The 17030-nt window shown below is 47.6% G+C and overlaps 2 protein-coding genes across 2 annotated transcripts; both read left to right on the top strand.

Moving 5' to 3' along the window:
• Positions 1-539: 539 nt before the first annotated feature.
• LOC128980357 (microprocessor complex subunit DGCR8-like) lies at positions 540-7500 on the top strand. The gene is given in 3 exon segments (XM_054398825.1): positions 540-930; positions 933-1484; positions 7448-7500. Coding segments are annotated over 3 exon segments (996 nt in total).
• A 1714-nt stretch (positions 7501-9214) lies between these two features.
• LOC128980358 (zinc finger protein 883-like) lies at positions 9215-15206 on the top strand (the record flags this gene model as incomplete). Its single annotated transcript, XM_054398826.1, has 5 exons — positions 9215-10698; positions 10783-11057; positions 14413-14498; positions 14814-14933; positions 15057-15206. Coding segments are annotated over exons 1-5 (2115 nt in total), but the record flags the coding sequence as incomplete, so codon positions are not given.
• Between the last annotated feature and the right edge of the window lie 1824 nt (positions 15207-17030).

Below are 17030 nucleotides of genomic sequence, written 5' to 3' on the forward strand. Positions count from 1 at the left end.
ATTGTGAGTCAGTGATGACATTTATGGGTTCATTAGGCCACTTATTAAAGACCATTACCACAGCTTTTAACTCCAGGAGCTGAAGTGAACCATCCTGATACGCTACGAGCTCCTGCCATTTCCCCGCTTCTTGCCAGGTAGCTATTGCCTTCCCTGTTTCCCCTGAACCATCAGTAAAGATTGTCTTTCCTTGGACTGCTGTCATAGAGAACCAGGTTGGTTCCACTAGTTGCAGCTCTCCATGTAGCTGCAAAAATCGATGTGCCAGGTTATGAAACAAAACCCTCCCTGGATAATCTAATAAGGCCATTTGTAATTCGGTACTGTGTGCCATGCAGAGGCCTGGATATTGCGTCGTTAAAGGCAATGAGGGGCAAGCAACTGCTGTCATTTACCTGGACCTGAGCAAAGCCTTCAACATTGTCCCACACCACATCCTGGTCTCCAAACTGGTGAAACACGGGTTTGATGGGTGGACCACTAGATGGATAAAGAACTGGCTTGATGGCTGCACCCAAAGAGTGGCTGTCAATGGCTCCATGTCCCAGTGGAGGCCAGTGACAAATGGAGTCCTGCAGGATGCACCTGTAGAGAAAGAATTTGTCATTAATCCCAACGGGAAATCTGAAGTTTGCATACTGCATGAATATGTGCAACAAGTCCTAAAGGTTTGCCCTGTTTACAATTTTTTTGAATGTGAGAACCCAAGTGAACCTTTTGGAGCCTCAGTGGTAATTGGTGGAGTAATTTACGGGGCAGGAACTGCCAGCAGCAAAAAGCTTGCCAAGAATAAAGCTGCTCGAGCTACACTGGAAATCCTTATTCCCGACTTTGGGCTTCTCCTCAGAGGTTTGTTTAACAAAGGCAGTGAGGAACTTGAGTATTTTAACCATATCAGTATTGAGGACTCACAGGTACATGAACTCACCAGTATGCTGGACTCTCGTCTCCCTATCAAATTCTCCATGGGTGCCTTATAACAAACCATGGAATGGGTGATACATCCATAAAGTTTGAAGTTATTCCTGGTAAAAATCAGAAGAGTGAGTATGTCATGACTTGTGGCAAGCACACGGTGCGAGGCTGGTGCAAAAATAAAAGAGTGGGGAAACAATTAGCTTCTCAGAAAATCCTCCAGCTGCTGCATCCACATGTGAAAAACTGGGGCTCTCTTTTGTATATGCATGGTAGAGAGAGTAGCAAGATGGTTAAACAGGAAACCTCTGATAAAAGTGTGATAGAAGTTCAGCAGTATGCCAAAAAGAACAAGCCAAATCTGCACATCCTCAACAAGTTACAGGAAAACATGAAGAAACTGGCACAAGAAAGAGAGGAAACATGAAAGAAACCCAAGATGACAATAGTGGAATCCGCTCAACCTGGTAGTGAGCCTCTCTGCACTGTTGATGTGTCAGCAGAAAGTCTACAAGTGGGACCTCGTGGTGCGACAGTAACACGTCTGACTACAGATCAGAAGGCTGCAGGTTCGAATCATGTCAGGGTCACCATTTTACCACGATGCAGAGATGGGACAAAGCTTGATGCAAGCAAGGTGTCAGTTTATTGTATACAGCTTTTCCTTTATATAGGTTAACATAATCTCAGAAGGCAGCTTGTAATTAGTCATTAGTCATTACTATGTCCAGGCAACAGTTGTAAACTCGTGATTGGCTACAGAGGAAAAGTATCACACAAATGCGTATATTTTACCAAAGCTTAAACAAATGTCAGGCAGGAGATAAAGGTTTCTATAACTCTGCATTCCACTGTCCTGACTTTTGCTGAGTTCCTGTTATCAGGTAACTGCGTAACCCCCTTAGATCACAGTGACCGTTAGGAGCCAGCTATCTGTGTTTTTCTTTCTACACAGCTGCATTCTGTTCCCAGGGTTTACAACCCACCAGGGTTAAAGCATCTCCTTCTATCAGCAAAGCGGTGTCTGGGGTCCTGGTCCCTAAATCAATTCCATGAGAGTCCCTCAGGGATCAGTCCTGGGATCAGTCTTGTTCAACATCTTTGTCTGTGCCACGGACAGTGGCGTTGAGTGCACCCTCAACAAGTTTGCTGATGACACGAAGCTGTGTGGTGTGGCTGATATGCTAGAGGGAAGGAATGCCATCCAGAGGGACCTTGACAGGCTGGAGAGGCGGGCACAAGCCAACCTCATGAGGTTCAGCAAAACCAAGTGCAAGGTCCTGCATCTGGGTAGAGGCAATCCCAAGCACAAATCCAGGCTGGACAGGGACTGGCTGGAAAGCAGCCCTGAGGAGAGGGACTTGGGGGTGCTGGTGGACGAGAAGCTCAACATGAGCTGTCAATGTGCACTTGTAGCCCAGAAAGCCAACCAGATCCTGTGCTGCATCTGGAGAAGCGTGGCCAGCAGGGCAAGGGAGGTGATTCTCCTCCTATACTCAGCTCTGGTGAGACCCCATCTGGAGTACTGTGTCCAGTTCTGGAGCCTCTATTACAGGAGGGATATGGACATGCTGGAAGGTGTCCAGAGAAGGGCCACCAGGATGATCAGAGGGCTGGAGCACCTCTCGTATGAGGAGAGACTGAAAGAGTTGGGGCTGTTCAGTCTGGAGAACAGAAGACTCCGAGTTGACCTTATTGTGGCCTTTCAGTATCTGAAGGGGTCCTGCAAGAAAGCTGGGGAGGGACTTTTTAGCATCTCAGGTAGTGACAGGACTAGGGGGAATGGAATAAAGCTGGAAGTGGGGAGATTCAGGCTGGACGTGAGGAAGAAATTCTTCCCCATGAGAGTGGTGAGAGCCTGGAATGGGTTGTCCAGGGAGGTGGTTGAGGCCCCATCCCTGAAGGTGTGTCGTGGAGAGGGTGAATAGGGATGGAGTATGATGGTTATTAATTATGAAATTAATTATGAAAATTATTATTTATTAATAAAATTATGAATATTCATTTAATCACCTTATATATATTGACTCGGATGCACAATTGTAACAATGTAGTCCATAACTGGTTTAGTGTTTACAATTATACCCAATTATAATATTTACAGTCAATTTCTAATTAAGGGAACGAAAGGGTGCAGTTCCATTACTTGTCCACTAGATGGAGACTCGACAAGGCGCTTGCGGCTTGCAACTATGTACAGAGATATTTATAATGTTATCACGAGGCAAGTTAAGCTAGAAAGATCACGTGGCTATGCTGGGCGTTTTGAATAGAATGTTACTGAATGTTGTACACGTGAAAGATACATTCTTTGTAGCGAGACAATTTGCTGGGTTACGCTGGCTCGCTGCTTATCTGCCCAGGACTGCTCCCATTCGGGTGGTGACTTTCTTTCTCCCCCCGTCTCTGTGGGTGATGCAAGGCTTTCTTTCTCCTCCCGTGGTCTGTGGGGAGGGGTGGCTTGATTGCTGCCTGTCGGTTTCCCTTAGTGGGGTTGGAGTGGCTCCCTGAACAGTCAGCCGGCAGGGCCGGTCTGGAGGAGCGGTTCTCCGCACGGCGGGGCCGGGTCAGGTGACGGTTCCTGGTAGGCGGGGCCGGTCTTCTCTGATCTCGGAGATGGGTTTTGGGGGGTGGGTGCAGTGAAGCGACACTTTCCCCTCGGCTCGGCTTGAATTGAGCTGACTCTGCCGAATATCGGCGACTGCTTTCCATTAACGTTACAATTCTTCAGTCTTTGCCTTTCACTTCAATGGAGAGCTCCTTTTCTCTCCCACGGTCTGCGGGGGCTACGCAAGATGTGTTTCTGCTTATTTGGCTGCTTAATTAGCTTGAAGCAGATCTGGACTAGCCAGGCTTGGGCTTAGCCCTTCCTCTTTTAGGTTAAAGCTTACCCTCTCTTGGGGCTTTTCCTCAGTCCTTTCGACTGGGCTTGATCTTACCCTCTCTCGGGCTTACGACGCTGGGATTCTGCATCAGTGAAGGGATCTCCTTTGTGGGTTCCTCGAGCAGCTCGGTGAGCTGGCTTCTGTCTGTATGCAGAGGCCTCTAGTGCGCTTGCATGTGGGGTTGAGAAGACTTGGGGTTTGCCAAGCTTCTGTGGCTCGGCCAAAGTGAGAGAAAGCAAAAGGAGAGAGCAAAGTAGTAAACAAATGGAGTAATACTTACAGATTTTCTCGAGGCTGGATCTGACCAGTGGGCATGCTTAACAACCTGCTTCCACCTATAGAAAAGATGAAGCTAGAATTATGCCCTTAGATGGACATAGCATGAGCATGCCATGCAATGGGTGCATGCAGTTGTTTACCCCTTAGGAGTCAGGTTGGCACCTGAGCCTTTGTCCTCCTCTCCTGAAAGGGGGATGGAAGGGGGGACTTACCAAAACATGTTGGGACAAGTTAGCTGGTATCTGGGGGCATAATTCTGGGCATGTGGTGCCCTCACTACAAGGTGTTAAAAGCCAGGCTGGATGAGGCTCTGGCCAGCCTGGTCTAGTGTGAGGTCCCTGCGCATGGCAGGGGGGTTGGAACTAGATGATCCTTGTGGTGCCTTCCAACCCTGTCTGATTCTATGATTCTACGATTCTAGTGTTAAATAGCAGGTTCCCATCCTAAGACTTGAATAAACCATTGCTTGGCTTTACGCACAACCCGAGCAACCTGATCAATTATTCACTGTTTTCTATGGGTGATATGGTAAAATACCCATTCCAAAAAATACAAAGGATCTGGCCATTTGTCGTTCCCTTGTGCTATGAGATAAGAAGGTTGACCTTGGGAAATAAGCACATCAATACTAACAGGTACTGCTGCTTCTATGCCATGGGCCTGGTTTTTGGCAATGGTGAGCTCGACTTCAGTGCATGTTGTGCTTTTTCAGGCAAACATCGAGGAGATAAAAGGTCAGGGTCTCCCTTCAATAATTCAAGTAAGGGAGCTTCCAGAGGTGTACTAAGACCTAGCAAAGGTGTTAAAAAGTTTATGGCTCCCAATAATTTCTGCAAATCATTAAGGGTGGTCACAGATTGCCTAATTTGTATAATTTGTGGTTGAATTGTTTGATCTAAAATTTTTAGCCCCAAATATTTCCAAGGTGTTTGATGTTGCACCTTCTCTGGGGCTATTTCTAACCCATATTTCCTCAACACTTCTGTTACATCAGACACAACTGCACTCAGTATATCCTCTGTCGGCGTAGCAAACACGTCATCCATATAATGATAACAATACATGGTTGGATATTGTGTTCCTACGTGTGATAACGCTTGTGCTACATACCATTGACAAATTGTGGGGCTGTTTTTCATGCCTTGAGGCAACACAGTCCACTGATACCTCTGACTGGGTTCACTATTATTAGTCACAGGGACAGTGAAGGGAAATTTTGGAGCATCATCAGGATGCAGTTGGATGGTAAAGAAACAATCCTTCAAATCAATAATACAGATATCCCATTTTTCAGGGATCATTGCTGGTGAGGGCATTCCAGGATATAAAGAACCCATACTTTCCAGGACGTTATTTACTTGTCTCAAGTCATGAAGCAGCCTCTGCTTTCCTGATTCTTTTCTTAATTACAGACCAAGGTGTTCCACGGGCTGTGAGATGGTTCTAAGTGGCCTTGTTGCAGCTGTTCCTTTACCAACTCTTTGAGGGCTCTTGAGTTTTTTGTTGTGTAGGGGCCACACAGGGGTCGATGTTAGCCACCGTAACGGGATAGTAGGCTTATGTGTGCCCTCAATTACAGTGGCCCCTACTAAAAATCCTGGGCATTGGTAGTAATACACCCCCCACACATACTTAAACTTCCCAGCCCCATAGATTCAAAGGCACAGCAACTACATGAGGATGAACAGTAGCCCCTTGCCCCTCAGGGCTGACTTCCTGGACAGGGAGCACACTTTGTTGACTTCTTGTTGTGCCACCAACTCCTGCCACAGCAGCTGCTGTGGACATCATTGGCCAGGATGAAGGCCAATGCATGGATGATACGATTGTAACATCTGCACCTGTATCAATCATCCCCTTAATTGTCACCTCTTTAGAGTGTTCACTGTTCACTCTGAGGATACACGTCATCATTGGCCTAGCATTCAAAATAGTCTGTGCCCAAAAGACTTCAGGCTTCCCTGTAGAACCAAAACCTCATTCTCCCTTTTCCTGTGCTTCAGCTCCTGGGATGTGTGCGGTAAAAGGCACTAGCTGTGCGATTCGACTCCCTGCAGGGATAGTTACTGGAGGGGCCAGTGTCCACACCATGGCAGAGACTTGTCCTTGTTAATCAGAATCTATCACCCCTGGGTGCACAAAGTCCTTGTAATGTAGTGCTAGATTTTCCTAACAGTAAAGCACTGAGCCCACATCCCAAAGGTCCATGTGCTCTCAGTGGCACTTTATGCATCCTTTCATCCGTTATGGTGACTGAAATATCTGTGGTGACATCCACTCTGGCGTGACTGCTGGTTTTTGCTCGCAATTGACTGCATAGGCCAGAAAGGAGCAGTGGGGAGGCACTTGTGTCTGTGTGCATGCTCCCATCATGCTCTGTTTCCCATTTCCCAAAGTATTTCTCAAGGGAGGGAGTTGTCTTTGGTTATTAAACTCAAAGCGGCAATGTTTAGGTAGGTGTCTGTTCTTACCATATTGTGCACTGGGACCAGAGAGAAACGGGTTCCCATATCCATTATTGCTGTTACCATTTTGTGGATAATTTTTCTTAAAATGTCCCAGCTGCCCACATATGAAACAAGTTCTTCATATACAAACAGCAGCAGCAAATGTTTTTGCCAAAGCCTCCATCTGATAAGTAGTAGTGCCTACTCGATTGCAAGCCTTGATCATTTCCACTAGTGAGGGATTCTGTAATGGCAGTAAAATCTTTTTACAGTCCTTGTTAGCATTATCTTGAGCCAACTGTAAGATCAAAGCTTCCTGTGTTGGCACATTATCCACCTGCTTCTGAGCTGCCTCCTGCAGTTGATCTATAACAGACAAATATGTCTTGTCCGGCCTTTGTCTAATACTTGTCCATGACTGCTTCGGCACCCCCCATTTCTGGTACCTTCATCATAGCCTGGAGATCTTGGTCTTTTGCTTGTTGCAAAACAAGAGGGTGTAACCATGCCTGCAAATGTGGGGTAGCTATAGAAGGGTCTCCCATTAACTGTGCCAGTCCTGCACTGAATCTGGGGTTGTCTTGAGGACGCTCAAGATTGGCCAAAGCAGCTTTGCCAACCAATTTTCACCATTGTGCCTCAAACAATAATTGCTGGGTTGGAGTAAACATTAATTGACCCAGCTCCTTAATGTCAAACAGTGTAAACTCATTTGTGAAGATTCCATAGAGCAATGACTGTGCATATGGGGAACCAAACCCATGTTTCATCACTGTAGTCCTCAGATCATGTATTGCACTCTGGTGGACTGGGTCCCACTCAGCCGGACGATCAGGCTGCCGAACCACTGGGAAAGCAATGATAGACGTGGATAGGTCCATGTCTTCTCCTTTTAACACCTGATCCTTTATCTTTTTCCAGAATTTTCCTGGATCTGGGCCTTTGACCAATACCCTGGCAGGTTCTACAACTGACAGATCCTGAGCAACAGCTCCAGATGGGGCATATCCGCCACCCGCGGTCTGCGAGGAAGATAGATCTATCAACAGTATCTCTCTGCTACTCTCTCAGGGTTGGACTGCAGGATCCATCGGGTGCACAAAGGGTCTTGTAGGTTCACGGGGTAGGGCTGCAGGGTCTGTCGGAGGGTATTATAGGTTCCTTACAGTCTGTGAAATCATCACCCGAAGGTAACAGGCAAGTCTCAGGGGGAGGTGATGGCAGCAGGTCTAAGCTTAATTGATCCTTTTGAGCCTCCTTCTGAGGCACTGTAGCCACCATGGCAGCGGGCGGCAACAGCTCGATCTGCTTTAGGATGGCTTAACAATTCAAGCACTAAGCGCTAAGTTGTAAGAGATGAAGTCACAAGTGAGGCTTCTTTTGTTGCAGCATCAAAGAGAACTTTCTCTGCCTCCTCCCAAGTTTCCACGTAAAAAACATCTTGGGCATTGGCTTTTATCCCATTTTCTTGCACCAAACAAGCAAGAAAAGCAAGAAGCCTGCTCCTCAAACTTAATGCCATGCTTTTCTAATATGCACATGAATATAGTCAGAATTGACTTCTCCTCTGCTGAAATCTGTGCCCCCATTTTTTCCATTCACAACATCTCACCTTCTCAGTGTCTTGAGTCCTTGGAATCCAGACTCCTTCAGCTCTTATGATCCACTGGAATAATACTCCTTATTCCACTCTAAGGTCTGCCAGAATAATATTCTTCCAAGCCCGGCTTCACTGCCAGCCGCTCTCTGGTCCGCAGTTGTCTTACCCCATAGGGGTTACTACTTGATGGTGGGGAAAATGATTTGGCTCTTAAGGTCACCAAATCTATGCTTCCAACCTGGGCTCCACTGTCGGCCACTCTCTGGTCTGTGGGTCTCTTACCCCATAGGGGTCACCATTTGATGGCAGTTCTCTTTCTGCTGTCACATGGGGTCACCAATTGTCAGCAGTGGAGAAAAATGACTGACACTAAGATGTGCTCAAGCATCAGCAACTTTATTAACACACATCATGGATTCTATATTCTTTCTGTGTCTGTGCACCCTTTGTACTGAAGTGATTGGTCAGGCTTGCTGTCCACATGCCTCTCTCCTTTTGGTAGGCAGGGGAGTTCTCTTGTTTCTTTGTTTTTCACAGATAATCTTTCCTGGAGCTGTTTACATTCCTGATTCAAGGGCAGACATCCACCTCATCAGGGTTTAAAGCTGTCCGCTGCCCCCTGCTTATTTACAGGTCAGTTGTGTGGAAGGAGGTTGTGTTTGGGGTTGGGATGTGGAGTGTGGGTGGGAGAGGGTTGGGGGTTGTTTGGTCTTCCTGGGTCAGCACTGCTGCCTCTGTTATCTGAGCCAAGACAGATTGAAGGGCACAGCCTGGAGCAGAAACCGACCTGCTGTCAGCACAGGACTCACAAACAGTGGGGATCGGACTGCTCTGTAAGTACCAAGGTATCTCAGGTTCCCCAGCACAGGAACGCAGGGTGTCAGCACAAGTATTAAGAGACCTGACCCCAGACCATGGCAAAAACTGGGGGTTCAAGGGCCCCTCTCCATTCTTTGCTCCAGCTGCATGTTGGATGTTGGGAGTTGTCAGGGACTGTCATGACTTGGGCAGGATCTCAGGGTTTGAGCTCCTGGGGTCAGGTGCTTCTGTCTTCTCTAGGCCACAGCAGCAACCCTTCCCCCACAAGCATGGCCTCAAATAAGGAGCCAGACAAGAGCTGGGAGAAGAAGCACCCAGAGAACAAATTGGAGCAGCCGTATAGCAGCCCCAAGGAAGAGGAGGAGGAGAAAGAGGACAACATGGAGAATGAAAACAATGAGGAGAATGATGAGTATGATGATAATGAGTATGAGGAGAAAAATGAGGATGAAGATGACCAGGATGAGGAAGAAGAGGAGAAGGAATATGAGGAGGAGGATGGAGCCATGGCAGCCCCCTCTGTGCCATTCAAGCAGCTGAATCAGTGCCCTGAGTGTGGCCAGAGCTTCCGATCTGGCTCAGAGCCAGTGAAGCACCACTGTCCCCACCCTGGCACATGCTCCTTCATCTGTGGTGACTGTGGCAAGAGCTTCAGCTGGAGCTCAAGCCTCACCAGGAACCATTTGATCCACACTGGTGAGAAGCCCTTCACCTGCAGTGACTGTGGCCAGAGTGACAACAGCAGCTCCACCCTGACCATACACCCCCACACCCATACTGGAGAGAAACCCTTTGTGTGTGGTGACTGCAATAAGAGATTTGCTGCCAAGTGCTCTCTCAGGAAGCACCTTCGTGTGCACACCAGTGAGAAGCCCTTCACTTGTGATGACTGTGGCAAGAGCTTTAAAAACAGCTCCACCCTCACCATCCACCGCCGCATTCACACTGGAGAGAAGCTGTTCCCCTGTGCAGAGTGCGGCAAGAGTTTCACCGACAGTTCCACATTCATCCGGCACCAACTCATCCACACTGGTGAAAAGCCGTACAGCTGCACTGACTGCGGCCAGACCTTCAACCGTAGCACACACCTTGCCCGGCACCGCCGCACCCACACTGGAGAGAAGCCCTTTGTGTGTGGTGACTGCAATAAGAGATTTGCTGACAAGTCTTCCCTCAGGATGCATATTCATGGACACACCAGTGAGAAACCCTTCACTTGTGATGACTGTGGCAAGACCTTCAAACACAGCTCGAGCTTCACCAAGCACAACCACGTCCACACCAAGGAGAAGCTGTTCCACTGTGCAGAGTGCAGCAAGAGTTTCACTCAGCGCTCCGTATTCATCCGGCATCAACTCATCCACAGCAGTGAAAAGCCATACAGCTGTGCTGACTGCGACAAGAGCTACAAAAGCAGCTCAAGCCTCACCATCCACCGGCGTATCCACACTGGAGAGAAGCTGTTTCCCTGTGCTGACTGTGGCAAGAACTTTAACTTCAGCTCAACCCTCATCCGTCACCGCCTCATCCACACTGGTGAAAAGCCATACAGCTGCACTGACTGCGGCAAGAGCTTCAACCGCAGCTCCAATCTGACCATTCACCGCCGTATCCACACTGGTGAGAAGCCCTTCAGCTGTGCCGTCTGTGGTCAGAGTTTCAGCTTCAGCTCCACCTTGACCAACCACCGCCGCACTCATACTGGGGAGAAACCCTTTGTGTGTGGTGACTTCAATAAGAGATTCACTGCCAAGTGCTCTCTCACAAGGCACCATTGTGTCCACACCAGTGAGAAGCTCTTCACTTGTAACGACTGTGGCAAGAGCTTTAAAAACAGCTCCACCCTAACCATCCACCGTCGCATCCACACCAGAGAGAAGCTGTTCCCCTGTGCAGAGTGTGGCAAGAGCTTCACCACAAGCTCCCAATTCATCCAGCACTGCCTCATTCACAGCGGTGAAAAGCCGTACAGCTGTGCCAACTGCGGCAAGAGCTTTCACACAAGCTCCAATCTGACTAGGCACCGCCGCATCCACACTGGTGAGAAGCCCTTTAGCTGCAGTGACTGCGGCAAGAGATTCACCCAGAAGTGCCACCTCTCTAGTCACTGTCGTACTCATGCCAGTGACCAACCCACACCGGGGGGTAGGCACAAATAGTGCCACCCTTGTTCTGTTGGGTTAATTGTGACCCCTCTGGGAGGGGTTTTGCAACAAATTGAACAAAAATCCCCTGAATTTTTCTGAGGCTGGGGCATCCAGCAGGAACAAACACTTCCTGCCGTTCTACACAACAATTAGTGCTTTTGAGAATAATTACAGTGATGAGTTGGCACTGCAAGAGCCACAAGTGGAGCTGGGCTGATCTTTGCCAGGGTTTGTCTGGTTCTTCCCCAATGCTTTGGGTCTGTCTGGGGTAAACAAAACCCTGTCCATTGCCCAGTTCAGTCAATAAGCAACCGAAGTTACCAAACTCCTGTATTGTTTGCTTTTGTTTCAGACATGCCCAAATGTTGGGGACATTTCTTAGTTAATTATAATAAAATATTGTAAGTAATAACTAATTATAATCAAATATTATGGACAGCCAGTAATTATCATATAACATGATAATTAGTCATTGAGTAAAATATTTTATTTAATAATTATAATAGGATCTAAGTAATAGTAGATCTTGAATGGAATGATATGGGATGGAGTGGAATAATACAGGATCAATACTTTTAAATCATAAGAATGGATAATGGCAATAGTACCAGGAGTGATCCAGGCAATAATAAAGGTGATAGCAACTGCTCAGAGTAAAATAGTGGTACTGGTAGTGCTGAACAAACAAGAAGTTTTGGGGTTGGAGAAATTGTAATAAAAGAAGTTTGGATAAATTTTCCTTAGAAGAAGTTGTTTGTAAGTTCAGAGGTCAATGCTTCTCTTCTCTTTTGGATGATTCAGGACTATTCCTGCGTGCTGGCATTTCAAAAGAGCTCTGTGTAACATAAACTTCTTTTGCTCTTTTTCAGGGATTAATTCAGTGGTTTGAATTGAACATTATTTTTTTGGTGTCAGCATAAGTCAAGAATTTAGAACAAGTATATGGCAGAATGGTTTTGGTCTTTGTCTTAGTAATAAAGCTTTAAGATAAGCAGGTGACTGGCTAGAAAGCAGCCCTGAGGAGAGGGATTTGGGGGTGCTGGTGGACGAGAAGCTCAACATGAGCTGTCAATGTGCACTTGCAGCCCAGAGAGCCAACCAGATCCTGGGCTGCATCTGGAGAAGTGTGGCCAGCAGGTCAAGGGAGGTGATTCTCCCCCTCTACTCAGCTCTGGTGAGACCCCATCTGGAGTACTGTGTCCAGTTCTGGAGCCCCTATTACAGGAGGGATATGGACATGCTGGAAGGTGTCCAGAGAAGGGCCACCAGGATGATCAGAGGGCTGGAGCACCTCTCGTATGAGGAGAGACTGAAAGAGTTGGGGCTGTTCAGTCTGGAGAAGAGAAAGCTCCGAGGTGACCTTATTGTGGCTTTCCAGTATCTGAAGGGGGCCTACAAGAAAGCTGGGGAGGGACCTTTTGAGATCTCAGGTAGTGACAGGACTAGGGGGAATGGAATAAAGCTGGAAGTGGGGAGATTCAGGCTGGACGTGAGGAAGAAGTTCTTCCCCATGAGAGCGGTGAGAACCTGGAATGGGTTGTCCAGGGAGGTGGTTGAGGCCCCATCCCTGGAGGTGTTTAAGGGCAGGCTGGATGAGGCTCTGGCCAGCCTGCTCTAGTGTGAGGTGTCCCTGCCCATGGCAGAGGGTTTGGAACTAGATGATCCTTGTGGTCCCTTCCAACCCTGAGTGATTCTATGATTCTATGATTCTAGGTGTGCGTGAAATTTTCTGCTACATCCCAGAGAGAGCTTTAGCGTAAGAAAGGCCTGGAGATTTGTTACTGTAGGGAAGGGATGTGCTTGTGTTTTATCACTTACAGGTCCTCTGTGGATAGCAGCAGGGAAAGTCAAGCCCTGTGATGAACGATGCTTATTTCCAAAATCTTGTCCCAGATATTTTCAGGACATGTCCCTTCGTGTTGACTCAAACCCCCTCTTCCCCATCCCTTCTTGAGTGGGGGGGGATTTTGGTGCCAAATTAACAAAGGGACATGACGTCAGCGAGTCCAGGTAAACAACCTCCCTGGTCATGTTTGCCACCTCTGTGGTAAACTAAGTTCACACCATTTACTCGTGCCTTGTTCACAGTGTATGCTTATACTATATTTGGCAAAACACCATGTCATTGGTTGATTGTTCTGTTTACAAAGTTGCTCATTGGATCAGTATTCATTGTGGCAAATATTCAATAGGGCTTGTTTTAGTAACCGAGTACCCATGCTTGTGCTCATGCCCATGCCTGCGCCCTGTGTTCATGCTTGTGTTTGCCCCATGCACTGTGTTGCCAAAGGTCTGCTTTGCCTGGGACTCAGAACAGCATTCCTGAGTGCTTTGCTGCAGATTCCTGCCACTTGCCTGGCACACAGCTGTTGCCTGGCTACTGATGATGCCACACTGTGTGCTGGTGCCTCAGACTGTAGCCCATGTCCTGTGGACAGAGCAAGCCGTTGCCTGACCCATCGCTGAGTGAGGGAACTGTGGTAGCCTGTGTGCACCACCCGTCCCAGACCTCTACAGCCCCTGAGTGGGGACATTGCTTCGTCTGGACCGGCAGCCGTCCTGGCCAACCCCCAGGGAGTCACCCCTGGCCACAGAGGGAGTCACCCCCTCCTCACAGAGAAGCTGCTCTGCCTTGCCCTGCTAACCTCAGGAACAAGGCTTTTTCCCCGCATCGGGAAGCCCTTCTCACACAATGTGCTCCATGGACTGAGCTGCAAAAGCCTCCGATGTTTTCCTGGCAGGCACCAGGACCTCTTACACTGGGATAAGCAGCAACCACACAGCACAGCACCAAGCGGTCGGCACCATTTTTTATTTCCTTATTATGGCACATCCACATCACAATTTCTGGACTATAAACACTGTACCAAGAAATGATTCTGCAAAAGTTCTTAGTTTGTGAGTAAACCAAATATTTCCTTATAAAGTTTCTGTTAAGGTTTGTGCCAAACTGCTGTTCTGTGGGCTCACCGCTCACTTTCAAGCCCCTCCCCCCCACCTTTCCAAATTGAGTTTCATTTCTAAATTTCTAAATTCTCTAATTCATCTAACCTGTCTATATTATCCATACATATACATTCTATAGAGATAGTTCTTCCAAGTGAATACCGGTACCTGTAAATATCAACTGCAAATAATTTGTGGCATAGTTTGTATGTAAATAAATTACTAAAATTTTTATTAATATCTCTGCCACTCATTCCTAAATGGAATATTTTATAACATTATGGCACAGCTCAAGGGTTATTCGATAGGTGAACATTTCTGCAGAATGAAAAGATCCGATATAAAATGGGTTATAGAAAATCTGACAAATCCAGACCAAATTCTTGAAAAATTGACCGAGGACGTGATCGAGCTATGCATTGATCCAACAGCAGTAGCCAAGGAGAGGGTCCTGCATAATGTGAGTACAAGATGAATTTATAGCATTGGAGGAAAAGGTTACAAAACTTGATGAAAAGAACAATTCTTTGGAAAGAGAGTTAGAAAACTCAGAGGCACAAAATCAGAAACTTCATGATTTATTGGCATTGCAAATTAAAGAAACTAATGCTGCTATCAAAGCACTAGTAGAATCAAATACATACTCTGTTTCAAACTGGCCTGAGACCTTCTGACCATGTAGTCCCAAGGGGATTCACGGGGACGACATGGCATCCAGAGCTGGATCCCTGTACCGTCTTTTTACGGGCTTAACCCCACGGCAATCACGTGAAAGGGATTTAAAAGCAGTAAACTCTACTGTGGTGCAAGACTTCAGACCGGCAGTCTCCCTGGAGCTCCCAAGCCCCCAGATGCCACAAACAGCAAATTTGGATCCATCGGCTCAGCCCAGTATGTCAGCAGCACTGCGTGAATTGAATTTGCCTGCCAGCAGTGCTCCAAAAGGCAAAGCCTGGAAAAAATCTATGAGCTGCCAAATGGAGAGAGATCCGTCTGACCGGAACTATACGGATTACAGGGCAAGCCTGTGCATGTGTGTCCCGACTTTAAGGACCAATACATGGACAGTCACCGTGGCCAAGGGACAACAACTACCTGTGCTCACCTGTACAGTGGAGTGAAACTATGCGACCTGCAGGAGACATTTGCACATGAACTGGACGAGATGGTAACAGACTTTTTGTATTGTGTTATGGAATTGGGCAGGGATACAATTATTTTGAACCGTAATGAAGCAAAAGGCTGTTCATGGGGCCATGAGGTGTTTGTGGGTATGGGTTTGGAAGGAAACCATTCGTTAACTTCCCAGATTGCCCACTGGGCTGGAAGTTTAGACTCTATAGATAGAGGCAAACCAACAGAAATGATTGTGGTTACAAGTTCGGCTGAACTCATTGCTGCGATTCAAAAGCTAGCATGCTGTGGTGAAGGCACCATATGCCCAGAATTATGGCCCCAAATACTGGAAAACTTGTCACAACATGTTTGGGCAAGTCCCCTCTTCCACCCCCCTTTCTGGAGTGGGAGACAAAGGCTCAGGTGCCAACCTGTCTCCTAAAGAGTAAACAACTACATGCACGCATCGCATGGCGTGGTCATGCTTCTTCCACTTAAGGGCATAATTCTAGCTTCATGCTTTCTATATGCTAAAGCAGATTGTTGACAAGTGTGCCCATTGGCCAGATCCAGCCTCAAGAAACTTTTAAGTATTACCCTATTTGTTTACAATTTGCTCTTTTTGCTCTTTCACTGTGCCTGGGCTTGTAAGCGCATTGCTTAAGAGCTAAGCCTTTGCCATTAAGTTCATTGTCTGTAAGTCTTCTCACTCTCACAAGTGCAAGCAAACTAGCAGCCTCTGCAACACAGAGAAGAAGCCAGCATCCTGGGAAGGCCACTGTGCCTCAGTTTGCTTGAGGGACCAGCAAAGGAGATCACTTCGCTGAAGCTACAAAAGTCAGTGTCGTAAGCCCAGTTGCGTCTTAAGGAGGTTTGGACTCCCCAGGGTAAGCTTTAGCCCAGAGTGGGAGGGACTAGCCCAAGCCTGACTGCCCAACATCTGCTACAGCTATAAGCAGCAGACCGAACAGCCACAACTTTGTGTGTACTGGTTCAGAAAGCAGGACAGTGTTCAGATGCGCCCTGTGTGACCCTGCTGTTCATGGGAGACAAATGGAGCCCCACCATTGCTGCTCTGTAGCCCTGTGCCATCAGGGTAATATAACTCGGGACTTCCTGAGAGAGAGAGAGACACCCTCTCCTTTGAGTTCAAGTCAAGGACTGCATTGTAACCTTAAACAGGGAAGCAGTCGCTGATTTGAGCCAAGTAAGGGGAAATCACTGCTCCACATAGCTGTGCTCTTTCTCTGAAGCCCATCACTGGGATTAGGATGTCCAGCCCTGCCTACTGGGAAACGTTGCCCCACCCCACTGTGCAGGCTGACCCCAAAGGATGCGGCCCTGCCAATCAGGACCACTCCCCATATTGGCCCCACCAGCCCCCGGCCGCCGCAGTTGCGCTGTTGGACCACCCTGCCAAGAGAAGCTTCCGATTGGTGGAAATCCTCATCCCTCCTGCAGAGGTGGGAGGAGAAAGAAAGTTACTGTCCAGAGGAAAGCCCCCCCCACGGCCCTCCTGCAACTCAGCTACAGCCTCAGCCCTAGGAGCCTTCCCCCACCCGGAATGGACTAGCCCCAGGCAAGCAGCAAGCAGCCAGTGCAATCCAGCATCTTGCTTCACTACAAACAAAGACACCGTGTATCTCTTCACGTGTACAACACTCACTAACATTCAGTTCAAAGCACCCGTGCCTAGCCATGTGATATTCCAGCTTGAATTGCCTCTTGATAGCATTGTAAATTTCTCCCTATAGAGTTAAAGCTGCCAAGCATCTTGTGGAGTTGCCATCTGGTGGACAAGCGGCAGAACTGCATTCTGTGTTCCCTTAATTAGAAATTAATTCTGTAAATATTCTAATTGGGTCAAATTGCACAT

The sequence above is a fragment of the Indicator indicator genome, unplaced genomic scaffold (genome assembly GCF_027791375.1).
Source record: "Indicator indicator isolate 239-I01 unplaced genomic scaffold, UM_Iind_1.1 iindUn_scaffold_128, whole genome shotgun sequence".
Taxonomy (NCBI): Eukaryota; Metazoa; Chordata; class Aves; order Piciformes; family Indicatoridae; genus Indicator; species Indicator indicator.